The following is an 18,990-nucleotide window of genomic DNA, read 5'->3' as shown; positions in this document are numbered from 1 at the left end:
TGATGGGAATAGAGCCTGTGATTGATGCTGTGAAGAGGAACAGGTTGAGATGGTTTGGTCATGTGTTGAGGAAGGATGAAAGTGACTGGTTGAGAAGAGTGATGGAAATAAATGTTGAAGGAAGTAGAGGACGGGGAAGACCGAGAAAGACTTGGCTAAAGACGGTGGAAGAAGACATGCGGGCAAGGGGGTTAACAAGGAGAGATGCAGAGAATAGGGCAAAATGGAGAAGATTGTCATGGGGACCTCAAGGCTAAACCCCGCTCTTGCAGGGAAAATGGCCTTAAAATGCATGTTGTTGTTGTGTTGTGTTGTTGTCCACCCCCAATTGGATGGCTGCCTGCAGCTGCGCAATGAGGTCCTGTAGATCCCTCCCAGTTGTGCAGCGGGCGCGGCCCTTGTCGCCTAGTGCAGCGGGCGCCGCCATTTTATGCGCCTGCAACCCCCACTGCCGCACCCTCATTCCTTTCCTTCTCCATCTCTCCCAAATGTCCCACTTCTTCCCTGGGAACCTGGGTTGATTCTAACCCTTCCTCTATCTCCAAATTTACCCCCACCGGCATCCGTTCGCCTTGGCTCTCCATGGCACGACTCAAATTTGGGTGTTAATTAAAATTTCGGCCGCTCGTAATTTTGACCAAATTTTTTCACAGATAAGAAAATTTGGTTCGGGTCCCAAATCCCACTCCCCCACAACAATTGTTGCGACCAATAGCATAATTGGTGTCCAAAATTTGGTCTAAAAATTTTAGTCCTAGGTTCCCAATCCCAACTCCTGACTACCAATTGTTGCAGATCTTGAACGTCGGCTCTCCCCTTATCAAGGGGGGGTTAATCCCCTTGTCCTTTTATCTGGCCGACACGAGTCCTGGAAGTTATACGTTCCTTCCGGTCGGTATTAGGTAGGGTTATTGGTCGACTTAGTCCTAATACCGAATTACCAACACCGACCGTGAAGCAAGGAAATAACTCCCGCCCGAACCGCGGCGTTAGTGAACACGCCGAGCGAAGCGAGCCGCGATTCGGGCCGTTAACAGGGACTAGACCCAATTATGGCGGTTCCGATCATGCCACATTTACCCAATGAGAGAAAAGACGGATGCGATCGGATAAGAGGAAACCAAGAAAGAACAAGCAATTTATTACCAATGTACAAGGAGGAGAAGAGGAAACGAAAGAAATGTACAGGATAGAAAGAGGAAGAAGAAGCACACAGGGCAGCCTTAAACACTAAACAGTCTTACTCTCTTCCCCAGACAAACGGGCCCGTCTCACATACACACTCACATGGGGATTTGTAGATGGTTGATGGTCACCAGCGCGTCCAGGCTCCAGCCCGGCTCCGGTCCAGCGGACGATACCCCGCAGGCAGCTCCGCGTATAGTGGAACACCAACGGACAATTATATAATGGGGGGAAGGGTGCTGTCCTCGCGGTGTATGTAATAAGTGCACGCTCGTGCCAAACGCCCCCTCTCCGATGTCCTCTTAATCAGCGCGCTTCCTTGCAGTCCTCACTTATGAGCGCTCTCCCAACCAGTTCTCTTACAATCACGACAGCCCTCTTCAATGCCAACCCTCCAACGAGTCCTCTTTAATGCAAACCTTCCAACGAGTCCTCTTTAACAAGCGCGCCTCCAACAAGTCCTGTCAATGTGAGCGCTGCCGTATAAGTCCTGTGAAAGCGCTTTGCGTTCGCGCTTTTATAAGTCAAGCAGCGATTGCTACGCGAGCCCAAAAACCACGCCTATCAGGCGATCCTACCTCAGCCCTGGTTGGTTGGGCATCACTTACCGGCCACGCACTGATGATGGGTTGACGTGGCCACCCCTTCTTCCTGGCGTTCCGCCCCATTTTTCCGGGCCTCACCTCGTGGCTTATGGCGGCGTTTGGGCGGAAGCACAGCGAGGCTGCGAACGCTGCTGCTGCTTTCCCAGGAGCGTACCAAATTGGGAGGGCCATGGGGCACAGACAGGAGGGCGCGCTTAATGGCGTAGCTTGGAGAGGGAGGCTGCAAAATGAATGGAACGGGCCTACTTCTTATTTGATTGACACAACGCAGATTCGACTATTGGAAACATGGCCTTATCTAAACACATACTAATGAAATAACTGAAGTCCTATGGTGACCTACGTGTTGCTTGTGGCCTAACTATGGGGTGCAACCTTGAACCCTTTAATGTCATATTTACAAGAGTGTGGGTTCTCAAAACCGCAACAATATTATTGTTATTATTATGTCATATGCAGTCTTTGGCTCATGGAGCCATCATTGCTAGGAAGCGTGGCTGTGCTGCTGATGCAGTATCCCCTGTTTCCAGACATGTTGTTACAGCCGGACCCAGATTTACACGGTCCCAACATTCGTGGATCCCGTGTATTCACGGTTCATAACATGTGTCCTGCTTCTATATCCGCGGCCCTGTGCCCCCGTGTATTCGTGGTTTTTCACTGGCGCAAAAACTATTTTTGATGGGAACCACGAGTGATTATTTAATTCCATATCTGCTGGTTAGTTTTTAATCTTACGATTCCTTTGGTATGATTCTCCATGCTGCCCTGTCTCCAAGCAACCATTGAAAATTGTTTAAAATACTGCCAGACTTAAACATGGACCCAAACTACAAACATGGACCAGGAACATAGCATTACATTACAGTCCGCACTTTGCTCGCCAAAAACGCGTCTTGATCCCGATAATAGTTGCCGTTTTAACTGCTCGGACTTGAAGCTTGAAGAAGATATGGTATTCTTTATTATCTTACGAAGATAGATGTAGTTTTTAAGTTGCATAACTTTTAACGTCCTGGTATCACAGTCCTTGTGTTAGAATTTCATTTCATTTCACATCCAAAATAAAAGTTCATTTTTACTAACTGTACCATGAACCAACCTTGCTGATTGGTGTAAAGTCAGATGAACTGCAAAGGTGTAAAGTCAGATGTAAAGTGAGATGACCATATTCATGGTGTAAATGTAAAAGGACAAAGTCAGATGAACCGATTGGAGCTGAAGAATAATTGCAGACATTGGCAGGGAAGTTAGTCATCACCAAATGCAGAAGAGATGATAAACCATTTACCGAGATCTGGGTCGGAAAGTTCATAGATTGTGTCAGTTCCAATGAGTCCCAGAAGTCCTTTGGTGAAGTGTCATGGCTGGTGAAAGAGGCACCCACACCCAGCCAGCGTGGATATAAGTTGGTCCATCACGTCAGCGAGCTAAGTGTAGATGGACTTACCAATGTTTGGTGGATGGTACAACAAACATATAAACAAGAGGTGGGAGTGGAGGGGAAGCTAAAGTCAGACGTACTCCTGGTGGTTTGTGGAGTGATGGCAGTGCAAAGAGAGTGAGGAAGAGAGTTTTTGATAAAGAGAGCAATTCCACCGCCAGGATGAGACACAGGCCTATCATACCGGAGGAAGTAGTAACCACAGAGAGATAGGAAGGCAATCGGGGACGTCTTGAAGGAGGAAGGTTTCTGTGAAGCAGATTATGTCTGGTTTGTGAAGAGCAACCTGTATTGAGAGATATGTCAGGATAGAGCGAAGGCCCCACATGTTTGAGGTCTACACCATTATGGAAGAGGGAGGGGAGGTATTGGATACAAGAGAGGGGAGGGGAACATGAATAAAAGACAGTAGCCCACACAATTTGCTTGCTTCGAATTTTCGATTTCGGATTATGGGGGATCCCATGGGTGGTTAACCCCTCAACTTTGGATCCCTACTCGTCTCTTATTTACGAACCGATTGCTCTGAAACCCGATACAGTCCTTCTGCTCAATGTCCGCACAATCACTCAGGCTTCGAGACCCATCACTGGGAATATGATTGAAAATGATTATGCCATTTAAAATGTCTCTGATTCCAGACATTGATTATTTCTGATGTTAATCGAAGACGTTTAGCTTAGTGAAGAAACTCCTCACCAAAGATTATTCCTCAAGGATAATCGTGTGCTCCATGAATTAGACATCCGTGAGAATAGCTCATCTGTCTTGGTAAATAAAGTTTTTCTTACTTTAGATTCTTAATTGTAAAGGAAGACAAAACTCTGCATAATATTCAATCGCTAAGTTATTGCTGTAAAAGAGGTTTTAACTTTAATTGTTAAAAAAAGAAAGAAAACCAGTTTCCAAAAATGATAAAAGAAAGTACCTCATCTTCGAGGACAAAAGCTTACATTTTTGTCTTACTGTTTTTTTTTTTGTTTTTTTTCGTATACAAGATCGAGGCTCGTGTAAGAGCGAACATTAGTCACACAGAAAGACAAACCGACACATAAAACATATAACATCGGGAGCGGTAGACAAGATGGGGAGAGAGGGGGAAGGACACAAACACAACATTTGAGAGCAGGGACCGAGAGACATGGAGACATCGAGAGATCTGAGAGAGGGCGAGGGCTTTGGGGGGGGGGGGGGGCAAGGGAAGGGGTTGGTGGGAGAGGTATAAAACATATGGACACTGCCAGGACTTCCAGGAAAGAAGTTGGAATTTCAAACAAGGTGGATCTGGGGTGAATTAGCGGGGGTAGAAAAGATCAAGGTTTTGGATGGGGGAAGATAAGAGATGGTGGTGAACAGCTGTTTTAAAGACCTGGAGGGAGGAGTGGGATTGAAGGGAGTGAGGGAGTTTGTTCCAGAGGCGGGAGAAAAGAGGAATGAAAGAGTGAAGGTGAGCAGAGAGCCGAGATTTCGGCAGTTTAACCATCAGAGGGTTGCTGGCAGATCTTGTGCGACCTGTAGGAATATTTGGGGGACAGAGCACAGAGAGAGCTGGGGGTGCAAGGCCGGAGAGGAGTCGGTAGAAGACAGAAGGACCACCTACCTGCCTGCGGTGAGTGAGTGAAAGGCCCTCAGAGATAGCTTCATCGCGGGAGATTCCAATAATTCTGAAAGCTATGGTTTCAACAGCGTGAAGCCGAGCTTGGTGTGAGGCAGGAGCACCGGCCCATAGGGGAGAACAGTATTCCATTGAGCTGCGGATGAAAGCCTTGTATGTGGTGAGGAGCTCAGGTGTGCCGAGGAAGGACTTCGCACGACGGAGGATGCCCAGTCGGCGACTGGCTTTGGAGGCCAGCTTGGAAATGTGGTTTTCCCAAGAAAGATCATGGCAGATAGTCATGTTCAAAGTGATATTTTCACGTAGTGGACATTATTATGGGATATTCTTGTCTTTCTGTAAGATATCCGTCTGGCTGGTGGTTCAAGCTGCTGTGAAGGCCGCGTGGAGGTGTTTTACTCTGGATCCTGGGGTACCGTCTGCGATGACAGTTGGGGTTTAAATGATGCACGAGTCACCTGCCACCAGCTTGGCTGTGGAGAGGCCTCTGCTGCTCCATGCTGTGCTCGTTATGGACAGGGTATCGGAAACAAGTAAAAATGCTTGTGAAATAGGAAACAAATTATCAGCAAGCCAAATGCAATGAAAATCTGATGTCTGCTCCACAAGTAACCCTCCATATCAGACGAGTTTGAGAAATGCTTGGTTTGTGTAGAATCTTTGGAATACGTATGCCGGGAACAATCCATAAAAAATGTGCAATAAACCTTTTGTAATGGTAATTTTGTCTCTGTCGGATGAAACAGATGCACAAGGGCACAACACAACACGACCAACGACCTCAACTTCTGAAGGTAATCTTTTTGCTATTATTCAAACATGAGTGAGTAAAATAAACTTCTTTCATGAAATAAGTTTTTAGATGGATCACTTAAAATGTCACAACAGGTCTTAAACTAAAACGGCACTCAGAAGAGCGAATAACACAGAGAGGCTGAACAGTTCACATTTTGTATCCCACTGATACGCCCGATATGGATTCGGACCTGAACCAAGCTCTAATCGCCTTGTTCTTGTCACCTAACCAAATAATCCACCTAGTTTTATCATAACTCGTCCACAACTTTTTGAGATATAATGCCAAATACCCTTTTTTGCCCTGTCTCTCAGTGGTGAAGAATCGCTTTAAAATTCTCGAATCCAGATATTTCCGAAAATCTAAACATTTCATCCTTGGCATACACCAAACCTCTCCACCAAATTTCATCTGAATCTGTTCACAACTTTTTCACATATCGTGTTCACAAACAGACAAGGGCAAAAACATTTTTTCTTTCCTCTGGAATGAGTCTCACTTGCATTGTGTGGTATTGAAATCTCTTGATGTTATTGGAATCACGTGCAATGAGGCCAAATAACTTTGACAGGATGACGAAGGGTTACACAATGAAGGTTGTAGCGCATTCATTTGACCCCCCCCCAAGGGGGTTTTCTCCCGCCCCCCCCCTCCTTCCCCCCTCAACCGAGCGAGTTTTCCCGCCATTGCTGTCAATGGGGTTGCACGTTGAGGTGCATATAAATGTTAAATTAGCTTTATCCTGACGTTTTTCCAAAGACTTTTAATAACAAAATTAATGATAATCGCATATTGTTGATGTTATTACAAAACAATATTAATACTAATAATGTCTCACTTCCCCAAGGCTTTTTCCTGCAGTGATAACGTGTATAAATAGCTTATAGCCGGCGAAGCCGGTGTTGTGAATGAACGCGTACGTATTATGTTGAAAAGCCAGATTTTGCTGGATCCTTTGAGAATTCAAGCTTTGACGCACCAAATCACTCAATGGAGGCCGCCATCTTGCGGATGCGGAAGTATGATTTAAAAAATTGCGAAAAAGTTCAATCGGAGTTTGTTTCAGTTTCACCTGTCTTTGTTTGATTCACAATCTTATGCACCTCTAATTTGTAATTAAAATACTTTAAGACCAACCTCGTTCCCCGGACCCGCATGGGTCCTGCTTATCTTCAACGAAAATCGTCACCAAACACCGAAACCAATGAGATTCGAGCATTTGAAAAAATATTTCAAAAAAGCTTATTACCAGTACCGCGTTTCGGAGGCTGAAAACGGCATCAAATATTCTAAAATTGACGAAGAACTATTTTTTAGAAATCTCGCAGCCGGAAATATCCGAAGTTGAGACGGAATTCACCGAATTAATCAAGAAGGAAATTTTATAAATTTTAATCTCATCCAGAATGCAAATGGTGTCATTTTGAACTACATACGGTACCTACTACACCTACCTACTACCAACTACCTAATCTACTGATGCCATAGTGATGGGTAAAATAGTGGCAAGAGGCTTCGGCTTCACCGGCTCATTGCGGCTTTGCAGTCGGGTACTCGTAGTTATAATGGCGTTTCTGTGGGAGCAATGGCTTCTGCAGGAAGTAAAAATATTATGCACCACAAACACGAATGCTTAGCTTTTTAAACAGTCGCTAATGCTCTTTATAACACTAAATGAAGAAATTTGGAGTGATCCCGACATCCCTAAATTAAGGTGTACTTACAGAACTGAGCAAAGATCTACTGGATTCTATATAACCCACAAATGTTTGTTTAATAACATGGCCCTTTCTGCCGCTACCGTGGCATTTTTCGTAGTGAACTTTTGAAACTCGCTCCTGCTGTTTCATACGAAACTGAAAGGGAGAAGCCAAGCCTTAATGGTTTTGAATGGAGTGCTTGCTCAAATGCTTAAACCACTTGGCGATCTCTTCACAAGAAACTTGGCAAATGAACACACACCCAATGTTCTGAAGACCCACCCATAGATCGACTGTAATCTATATACCCCAAAGAGGAATGACCGTTCCTGCCCCTCCCGGAGTCTGCGGGTGTACTAGTAAATATAAAATCGAAAATAACTATGAGTAAAAAGACAAATGTAATATCTGAAAACACAATTGGAGGCACCATTAAATAATAAATATAGCACAATATACCTCTTCACAAAAAGAAAAGCTTGAATAAAGCTGGAGAGGGAGATGCGAAGATTTAAAAGAACGTGACAAGAATGCATAATGTACTTAAAACCAGAACTGAAACAACGAAGACAGAGCAAATGCTTCCCGGTGATGGTTAATGCAGCAATTACTTTGAAGAAACGATGAAGAAAATCCTAACTATTAAAAGTCTCCACATGAGGTCAAAATGTGATTTCAGAACAATTATTTTATCAATGTCGACATGTTATGAGGCATATCAACAATGTATTAAACGAGCCAATGTTGTCCTCTTTTTGTCCTCCTTAACAGTGCTGTCTGTTCGTCTGGCTGGTGGTTCAAGCCGCTGTGAAGGCCGCGTGGAGGTGTTTTACTCTGGATCCTGGGGTACCGTCTGCGATGACAGTTGGGGTTTAAATGATGCACGAGTCACCTGCCACCAGCTTGGCTGTGGAGAGGCCTCTGCTGCTCCATGCTGTGCTCGTTATGGACAGGGTATCGGAAACATATTTATGGACAACGTTGGCTGCGACGGCTCAGAGTCTTATCTTTCCCACTGCAGGCATTTGGGTCTGGGCATTCATAACTGCAATCACCATGACGATGCTTCAACTGTTTGTCAAGGTAGGTAGTTATAGATGTAAACAAATACAAAACTCATCAATGCAGCCCACCACATCCCACAATTCAAACTACCTGTCTGCCTCACTACCTTTAGTCTAGTAGGAAGACTAGGTCCCCCTGCACCCCCCGGAGATATACTTCTAATCAGTGTTTCTAGATTGGAAAAAATGTGTAGAAAATGACTAGCTATGGCCCCAAGCTGAAAATATGTCCCACATACCATTTTTATGCAAATTACTGCTGCCATTATAAAAAAAACGATTTTTGACATATCTCAGCCAATATTGCAGATAATTGAAAAATGAAGGTGTCTAGACCCATGTTTTGAAGGGCATAGATCATGATAGAACTATTCATAACATGATTACATGTGTCTATGGTATACTAGTATGCATATTAATGCTGTAATTACAAAATAATCAGTTTTACAAATGATAAGGATACGTTAATACTGCAGATAACTTAACATGGTACATAAGGGGTCTAAACCCAGGTATTTTCAAGGTTAAATGTCAACAAGATGCTCCTGAGTCTTGCATAGGGGCGGGACATTGGCAGTAACATTGGTACCACTCAACTTTTCTTCCCACCATTGACTTTGTATTGCGAGAGATTTTCACTTGCTTATTTAAAGGTTTCTCACCCAGCCCACGTAAAATCTACCAACTCCTGCTGTTAACTCCCAAACATATTTTTTTATGTTATCCAATCACAGTGCAGAAATGACAGACTAGAGATCCAAATTAGTGCTGCTATAGCTGCCATTTTACATTTCCATCCATGTAACATGCGCGCTCGCGCGCTCGTATCAATTGGTAATGTCGCGCGCTCGTATCAATTGGTAACGTTGATGTTATTGAATACCTCAGTTGAAAGTTCAGTCTTCCATTCCATCTGTGTGTTGTTCTTGGTATTCATCCTCCAATCTAGCCAGGTAAGATGCTAACTATAATGTTACTCACACTCTTGACTTCAGTTTCTGCATGAAATCATAAACAGGCAGAATAACAGCTGAGCCAGCTAGCACCATGTTAGCTAACGTTAAAGCTAGCCTCATCTATGTACAGTATGTTCCTAATGTCGGTGTAACTTAAACTTTTGTTAATGCCAAACATGAGACATATCTGTTGACTTCTGTATATGAATTGAACCAGAAAGAGGCACGACAGCTGAGCTAGCTACAGTAACTTAGCACAATGTTTCATTGGCCTAGATAGCTAACGTTAGTGTGGAAGAATTTAGATGTTTTAGCTATTAGCACTTTTGATGCCACTAAACATGGTTTAGTCAGCTAAAAAGTACCCTAGTGTAGAACATGACTCAGAACCTCTGTTACCTCACTGAAAACTCAGAGCCTCCTTTCACAGGCACTTTTAACATCATTCGTGATTTCTTATTTGTCATTTAACAGTGATGGTAGACATCGACAGCAAGCATGCCCAAAAGAAAACGGAGTGTAGAACCTGCAGCCCAAAGCTCTCCTCCTACATGCATCCTTCATGTACCATCCATGTCTGATCATGGGGATTTCACGCCCCTCCGTAAAATTAAAGGATCTGCTTCAGAAAAACTGCAACTGCTTCAAAAGATCCGGGATAGACGTCTCAACCAACCGCATGACTCCCCATGTCGTATGCAATCAGTATGTGATCAGATCCCGGCAACTCTTCCTGATGACCTAGAAAGAGTAGGATATCACAGCAAGTGTTATAAGCACTTTGTCCGCCACTTTCATCGTCTGGGAGATGATACAGAACCAGGGCCATCAACCTCATCATGGCATCACTCTCCTCGTAAACCAGGAGGTTCTGCTGAACCCATCTTCCCGCCAGAGTGTATATTTTGTGAGAAAGTTGAGACCAAAGATGCTCATCGCAATACTGAGAGGCCTACAACCTTCCCATCCTTTAAAAACAAAGAAAATGCATGGGAGCAAATCGAAACACGGGCTGAGAAAATGGGTCTCTATCGACTCCATCGAAAGGTGAAAAACAAAGACCTCTTTGCATGTGAGGCCAAACACCATCCGTCATGTTTTAAAGCTTTCCGCACAGCATTCTACAACTATGAGCGTGCGATTCACAGAGCCGAAGCACCAAAGGAGCAGGCTTGCATGTCAGCCGCCCATGAAAAGGCATTCAACTCAGTACTGGAACACATTCAAACCCAGGTCATCCAGCAGAATAAAGTTCTACAGCTTTCTTCCTTGCGCTTGCTCTATGTCGAGGAACTGAAACTGAATGGATATGAGAACTCAAATTATCGGTCAGAGAAACTACTGAAACGCCTACAGAATGACCCAATCAAGGAGCATATCCACTTCACGAAGGTTGATCATGACAAATGTGATGTCATTTCTTTCTGGCTTGTGCACAGCACAAACATAACAGTTTCCAATGCTCTCGCACGAGCATTCACACTCGGAAGCACAAACAAGAACCAAAATGTTGCCCTCCAACTTCGCCAGGGTATTCTACAGGCTTTCAGAGAGTGTAAAGACCAACCATGGCCACCAACAGCTGAAGACATGGAGCTCAATCCTGAAGACATCCTACCTCCAGACCTTGTCCGCTTTCTCAGCGTGCTAATGACTGGCAAGGAGGGCATCGAGACAGAAAAGGTGAAGCGTCTGGTCTTCTCCATTGGACAAGATCTGTGCCGTGCAGTGTCAGATGGAAAATGGAAGTTACCAAAGCACATTCTCCTCTGTGTGACTGTAAGGCACCTGTTCCGAAGCAAACAGCTCACCACAATACTACACAGGCTTGGACACTCTGAGAGCTACGATTTCGCCTTGGAGTTGGAAACTGCTCTCGCCAAGGTCCTGGATGAAGTCTCAACTTATCGTACACCACAAATTGTGACAGGAGAGGGCAACCTTGTATTCCACTGTGAGTGGGACAACTTGAATAAAACCACTACCAGTGTGCACGGCAGCAACATTGTAAACAGTGCTGGAGGAATCATGGTGCAGGAGGTCAAGCCCGGGTTCGAGAGCAGCAAGGACCGAATGCTACCTACCATCAATAGGTCACAACAGCGTAGCCTGAAGGTCGACACACCAAAAACTCTCCCACCCTTGCACTTTACTCGCGTTGGCCCGAAGTTCCCTGAAGGCTCATCATTCACACCGCCAGCAGAGAATGACACAGTCTATGCCACTACGATGCAAGAGTACTACATCTGGCTCTTCATCAGATACATCGGAAGCTGTGGCCTGCAGCCTGTGCCTGGGCTAGGGGGTTTCACCTCTGCAACTGGTTCTCCCCCACCCAGCAAATCAACAGTCGACTACTGCACGCCTATCCACCAACCGATCACAGACAACGCAGTTGTTCGTGAGCTACTGAAGCGTTCCGAGGCAGCAACTGCTGAGGTGGGTCAGAGATGGGTCCTGAATACATTTGATCTGGGTGTCTGCATGAAAGCCCTTCCCATCATCTGGCGCTGGCCAAATGAATTTGCTAGTCATGTAGTAACGATTGGACCCTTCCACACATCCATGAACTACATCGGGATGCTCACTGGACACAAGATGCGTGGTTCTGGATATGCAGAGATTCTCTTTGAGGCACAACTAGTAACAAGTGGATCTCTCAAAGGTGTTCTCAGTGGAAAGGCCTACGCAAAGTCCCTCTTTTGCCTCAAAACAGTGTGTGAGGCAATGGAGAGGCTGTTGATGGAGAGATTCACTGAGGAGGAGAACATCATGATCTCTGACCCTGCTGTGCTTCTCAGAATGACCCAGTCTTGCAACCGAGAGCACCTCGATTAAGCCCTCAAAGACCCCTCAACTCTACTCCTCATCAAAAAGTACCATGCCTTTGAGGAAAAGGTGCGCAAGGGCCACCTGGGGAAGACAGGTGAACCACCGCGTAGCATTGTACAAAAGAGCCGATCAACCTATCATCGAAAAGCCAAAACCTTATGAGGAGCAAGGATGGATAAGGACTGATGAAGGACTGTTGAAACCAATGTGGTCCAGTGGTCCCATCCTACCAACCTCACTGGTGGATCTTCTGAACACAGGAGAGCACGAAGAGGAGGAGGAAGAGGAAGGAGAAGAAGAGTTTGACTCTGACGATTTCGATGAAAATGATGATGACTGACTCAGTGTAGAATCACTAATGCTAATGATGTTTATCTAAAACAAGCAAGAGAAGAGTGGTCACATTGAGTGCTAGGACTATTTTGACAGTTGTAATATTTAGAAAAATAAAACTTTGTGTTAACGTCTGTGTAGACGGACCTTAATATGAGTCTATTATTTCGTAAAACTGTGATTATTTTGTAAATAAAGCACTAATTAGCATACTAGTATACCATAGACACATGTAATCATGTTATGAATAGTTCTATCATGATCTATGCCCTTCAAAACATGGGTCTAGACACCTTCATTTTTCAATTATCTGCAATATTGGCTGAGATATGTCAAAAATCGTTTTTTTGATAATGGCAGCAGTAATTTGCATAAAAATGGTATGTGGGACATTTTTTCAGCTTGGGGCCATAGCTAGTCATTTTCTACACATTTTTTCCAATCTAGAAACACTGATTAGAAGTATATCTCCGGGGGGTGCAGGGGGACCTAGTCTTCCTACTAGACTAATGTGTTACCTTCTACCCTCTGTCACTTTGCTTTTCAATGAGCCAGGACGTTGTGTGCAAAAAATACCTTGCACTTCCGTCCACCACAATTTTGTTTTTATGAACACTGTTTCCTCTAAAGTCACGTGCACCAACCTCACCCTGTTTTGACCCCTAATGTTTATTCTATTTTGCAATGTATTTAACAGAAGGATTTAAGATGATAAAAATGATCTTGACCTTTTTTTGGACAAAATCTATTCACTTTTAGCAAAACGAGAACGGCTCCAAGCACCAGTGTGAACCTGTCATACATTTCACTTCACAAGTGTGCCGTTCTCTCCATCTGTTGATCACTATCACTGATATTCACTCAATCACAGATTTATTTCCCCTTAACAAAAAGTCAAATAGACAAAATCTTCAGAGGGATCTCTTCTTTTGTATGCTGCGAGTGGCATCTTTGTCTGAGGGAACGGCTGTGCAGCTGATGCAACACCCTCTCTAGGTTATGGCAGAAATGTGGAATTTGTTCAGGGTGCCGGAGATAGCTCGACAACTCTTTATGAAAGACTGTCTTTAACACCTACGAACTTGAGGGATATCTTTGATCCAGATTTATCGTTGCGCTCCCACCGAGGTAGTACACCGAGCACGACCATATGTAAATGGACATTTCCCTTTTATATACGTATGTGTGTGTGTGTGTGTGTGTGTGTGTGTGTGTGTATGTATATATATATATATATATATATATATATATTGTTACGGAAACGGAGTACGGCTCTTCCCCTTCGCAAGAGAGGGGTTAATCCCCCTTTTATTTTCACTGGCCGTCTCCGCTCCTGAAGCCGCCCCGCTCCCTCCACGAGGCAGGTGAGCAACCTCGTTCGAGACCGAGGACAAGATGTTATTTGCCGAGCGGATTAGCAGCCCGCGGCTCGAACCATTAACAAAAACTAGACCCGATTCTAAATGTTGGCCAAATCGTTCCACACGTATTCAATGGGGAAATCACAAAGACGATCGGACGAGCATGAAGAAGAAGACGAAGGTAGGAAATAACAGGATTTATTATTACTAATTATGTACAAAACCAAAGAAACCAAGGAGGAAAGAAACGAAAATAATGACAGAAGGAGAAGACACAGTGCAATACTACTTATCTATACAGGCTTACTTATACCCCAGGGACAAGACACACAAAACAAACTCACGTACACAAAAGGATGGGATGGCAGGAATGGGTGGAGGGATGAGAAGGTTCAGGTCCGTGCAAACAGCAGGGCTGGATGTGACAGCTCCGACTCCTTGCACTCTGGTTCACAGAACGGGCGACAGGGAGATCCGAAGACCACGTCATGTCCACGCACGTCAAGGTTCGCGTGCCCGCACTGGTTGTGCTTCAGAGTGCTGGTTGGTATCGTGAGCAGGGCGTGCCGATTCTCATTCGCTTTCCTCTCCAGAACTCACTTTCTCCTCCTCAACTGAACTCTCTCAACTGGGCTCCGGTGGACTGCGGTGGGAGGCTCCGGGCGACGGGTTATATAACCACGCCCATGGAACTTTCGCGAACCTCCTCGAACGCTCTCTCTCCGCCCTCTCAGGCCAAACCCCTCATCCTTGGTTGGTTGATCGGGGGCTGGCTCACTCCTTCTCATGACGAGGTGGAGACACGCCTTTCTTCTCCGAGCTGACCGCGTGCGTAATGGAGTTTGGGGTGAAGAAAACCGCCCAATGCACTGGCATTTCGAAGAGATGATTGGGGGAAACTTGAAAAGGGAACTATCTTCTGTCATTTGGTGCAATGCAGAGTCAACTAGTGGGAAACAGAGCCTTAAACTAACATAGAATAAGAAATAACTATTTAGAAGGGTATATGATTTTCTACGTGCATGCGATGGATTAACTAAGGGGACGACCTTTGACCTTTACACACAAAACGGAGGTATTTACAAGAATTACTACAAGAGGGTCATATTTACAAACAAAGGATTCTCAAATCCGCAACTATATATATATATATATATATATATATATATATGTATATATATATATATATATATATATATATATATATATATATATATATATATATATATATATATATATATATATATATATATATTACAGACTTGGCATTGAATATGGAATTTTTTTTTTTTTCTTGACTTGGGTTTACTTTCTGAACTCAGTATATCAATCTGGTGAGTTTCTTTTACACTTTGGTGATTTATTTGTTGAAAGAACCATGTCACTGATTGTCTGTCGCAGCAAGAAGTCAACAACAGGATTATATATCACAGGTGGCGTGGCAAAATGTACGGACAGTTGCATTTGATGATTGGCTTCACAGTCGGCTACACAAGGGTTGTTGCGTTCTGTATTAGTGGAAAACAACTGCTGCACGTCTCCAAAAGGTATTGCCGCTTCCTCTGGAGATGGTCCGTCAACTCGACAATGCTGTTTGTCATGGAGTGGTGGCTTTACGAAATTACGGCATGAAACAGCGTGCTATTGCTCGGCAGTATGGCATCACTCAAGGTCAGGTGTCAAAGATCCTGAAACGAAATGCTCAGAGGGGTGTCCCTACTCCAATACCGAGGCCAGGACGTCCCCGCAGAACCACAAGGAGGGATGATCGCCAGCTGCACCGGTTAGTCCACAATGGCCGTACAAAGTCAGCTAATCGGCTTAGGGCTGAGTGGCAGCAACTGACAAATGTGCCTGTATCCAGAAGGCTAGTCAACCAACGACTGGTTCAAGCAGGCTATCGTGCCAGGCATACCCTGAGAAAGCCACGCCTGACCAGACAACACAGCCAGTGCCGATTGTAGTGGGCCAGAGAGCATCGTCAATGGCAGCCAGGACACTGGAATCACGTGATCTTCAGTGACGAGTCTAGATTTCTGGTCTATCGTCAAGATATGACGTCATATATGTATATATATATACGTCATATATATATATATATACACAAAGAATTAAGTTAAGCACCCCCCCCCCCCCCCGTTTTTTTACAACCTCGCACATTACAAGTTTGTTGTCGTCAAAACAGTGTAATATACCCATGATATTGCTATATTTTCTGGAGAAGTGATATTATGGTCACATAAAAACATAACAATCATGCCGTTTTCAATATTTTATTCTGAATAATTTAAGGTGAAATTTTTTGGGAATTTTAGGCATATTTTCACCTCAATTTAAGTATGGAGCTATAGGTCCATCACGGACAGTGTGGATGACGTTTATGTTTTCTAACGTACAGTCATTGTTCTGAGAAGACCTCTAGCGATCTTTGCGTCAATAACGTGTGTAGGACCCACGTGATCGGATCACTGACTCAACCCTACGTCTCATCGACCCTGTAAGCCGTCGTATGCGTTGCTGTGGCAGGTTGTTCCATTCCCGATGTAATGCACGTTCCAATTCATCCAGATTGGCTATTGGAGGGACCATCTTCGCAATTTGTCGTCCCAACATGTCCCAAACGTGCTCGAGGGGGTTCAGGTTCAGGACAGGATTAGGGGGTGCTTAACTTAATTCTTTGTGTAGGGGTGCTTAACTTAATTCTTTGTGTATACATACCAATCCGATATACCAATCCGAGTGCGCAGACAAGTAAGTGCATGAAGCCTACTACAAAGATTGTATAGTGCCAAGAGTCCAAGCTGGAGGTGGTGGGGTGACCGTTAGGGCTGCTTTTCATGCAGGGGGCAAAACTGACCTGGTTGTTCTGAATGGAAACCTGAACCAGTTCAAGTACAGGGCCATTCTGGAAGAAACATTGCTTCCATTTGCTCTTGCAGCCTTTCGAGGAAACTTTGTCTTCCAAGATGACAATGCACGGCCTCATCGTGCTCGCATGATCCAACACTTTCTTGCTGACTGTGGTGCAGAGCATATGGAGTGGCCTGCCATGTCCCCGGATATGAATCCGATAGAGAACTTGTGGGCAGAATTTGGGGCAGATTTGGGGCAAATGTGGGCAGATCCCTTTGCTGTCCAGAAAGAACATCAGGGCAAGACTAAAGTTTGCCAATGAACACTGAGGCAAAGACCAGCACTTCTGGAACAATGTGCTCTGGAAAGATGAGTCAAAGGTAGAGCTATTTGGCCACCATACCTGAAGACATGTTTGGCGAAAACCAAAGACAGCATTTGACCACAAGAACCTGATACCAATTCTAAAGCATGGTGGTGGAAATGTTATGGTTTGGGGCAGCTTTGCTGCATCAGGGCCTGGGCATCTCACCATCATAGAATCCACGATGAATTCTTCATTGTACCAGAGGCTGCTTGAGGATAATGTGAGGCCATCTGTCTGAGAGTTGAAGCTCAACCGAAGGTGGACCTTGCAACATGACAATGACCCTAAGGCCTAAACATACCAGTATATCCACCAAGGAATGGCTGAAAAGAAAGAAATGGAGGGTTCTGGAATGGCCAAGTCAAAGCCCCCTGGAGCTAAATCCCATCAAGACGTTGTTGGGGGATTTGAAACGTGCTGTGCATGCAAGAAACCTCTCAAACATCGCACAGCTGAAAGAATTCTGCATGGAGGAGTGGGTAAAAATTTCTCCCAGTCGATGTCAGAGACTGGTAGACAGTTATAAGAAACGCCTCCTTGAGGTTGTTTCTGCCAAAGGGGGCAATACCACCTATATTAGAGCCAAGGGTGTACTTACTTTTTCCACATTCGAAATTTGCATTTATGTTTATTTAAATTATACAATGGACTACAAAATGTAAATGTTTCATGATATTTGCTATATTATATCACCTTTATCTGTCAATATTGTTGAAATGAAGATCAAATAGTTGTATGTTGAAATATGTTGAAAAAGTCAAAACTTTACTTGGGGTGTACTTACTTTTTCACGTGACTATGTATATATATATATGTATATATATATATATAGTGAAAGCTCGTGCGAATGGGCTCGTTGGACGGAAGCCCCAAGAATCGCTCCAACCGAGGACACCACAGCCGGAGATGATCGCGGCAGGGACGACGATCAATGACGTGCACGTAGCAGGAACCAGAGGAGCGTGCAGTATGCAGGAGCTAAGCGAGCGAGGGAGAGTATAGCAGGAGACCAGCGTGCGCGTCAGAGCTCGCTCGCAAGAACCCAGCAAGTGAGAGAGCGGGGAGTCTGGGCCGGGTTTTATAACCCCCCGAAACCGCACTCAAATGTTCCATGGCCCTCAATTGGCCACCTGGGGTCACGTGTCGTGACAGGCCCTCATTGGCTACTCCCTTGGCCACTCCCTTTAGCTCTCATTGTTTGCAGCCCCTCATTGGCCACTCCCTTGGCCACTCCCTTTAGCTCCTCCTTCGGGCTTGCAGGGCCTGGCTTAGTCCTGGCGATCATCGCCTTTATTGAACCCTATGATACCTCTCCCCACCGTTCCTCCCATTGGGGTCCGTGATTGGGTCTGGATCCCTCTTCTGGTACACACGAGGGTGATCTTCAAGTGTACTTTTCCGGAAGCGCGCAACAAATCTTCATTCTTCCGGAAACGCGCAACCAACAGGATGTGTTGTCTGTCTTGAGGCAATCCAGGTTGTCTGCCTTGCGATCATTATGGACTTTTCTCACATCGCAATCCTGTGTGACCTCCTCCATATCCGCATTTACATTCAGTTTGCCAACAAGCCTGTTATATGCAGGGCACGCTCTGTTGGCTTGGTCCAAAGCTTACACCGATTTCTGCCGGTTGCTGTTTCTGGCAGCAAGCTCAGCCATCTTGCTCCTGAACTGAACCATAAAATATGCCTTGCTCACGTACTGCCTTTGAAGACCATTTGAGGGTGGTCTTCCTGTTGTCAAGGCCTCCACAAGCCATAGGGGAGAGGGGGGGGGGGCAGCAGCAATCGAAGCCTCAAAGAAGCTGGGGGCCCCGGCATGGAGGTCTGCCAAGTCCTGACGCTTGAGCAAGCAATGGGTCGTCCCAGACTGGAACCG

The 18,990-nt window shown here is 44.9% G+C and overlaps 1 protein-coding gene across 1 annotated transcript in view; it reads left to right on the top strand.

Annotated features, from left to right (window-relative positions):
- Nucleotides 1-18,990, top strand: part of LOC144892623 (scavenger receptor cysteine-rich domain-containing protein DMBT1-like) — a 206,979-nt gene that overhangs the window by 107,900 nt on the left and 80,089 nt on the right. Inside the window, 2 exon segments of the mRNA XM_078780036.1 lie at nt 5,596-5,643; nt 8,117-8,428. Of these exon segments, the coding sequence (XP_078636162.1) occupies nt 5,596-5,643; nt 8,117-8,428 (360 nt within the window).

The sequence above is a fragment of the Myxine glutinosa genome, chromosome 6 (assembly GCF_964187855.1).
Source record: "Myxine glutinosa chromosome 6, kmMyxGlut1.1, whole genome shotgun sequence".
Lineage (NCBI taxonomy): Eukaryota > Metazoa > Chordata > Myxini > Myxiniformes > Myxinidae > Myxine > Myxine glutinosa.
This window is presented reverse-complemented; position numbering and strand designations above follow the sequence as displayed.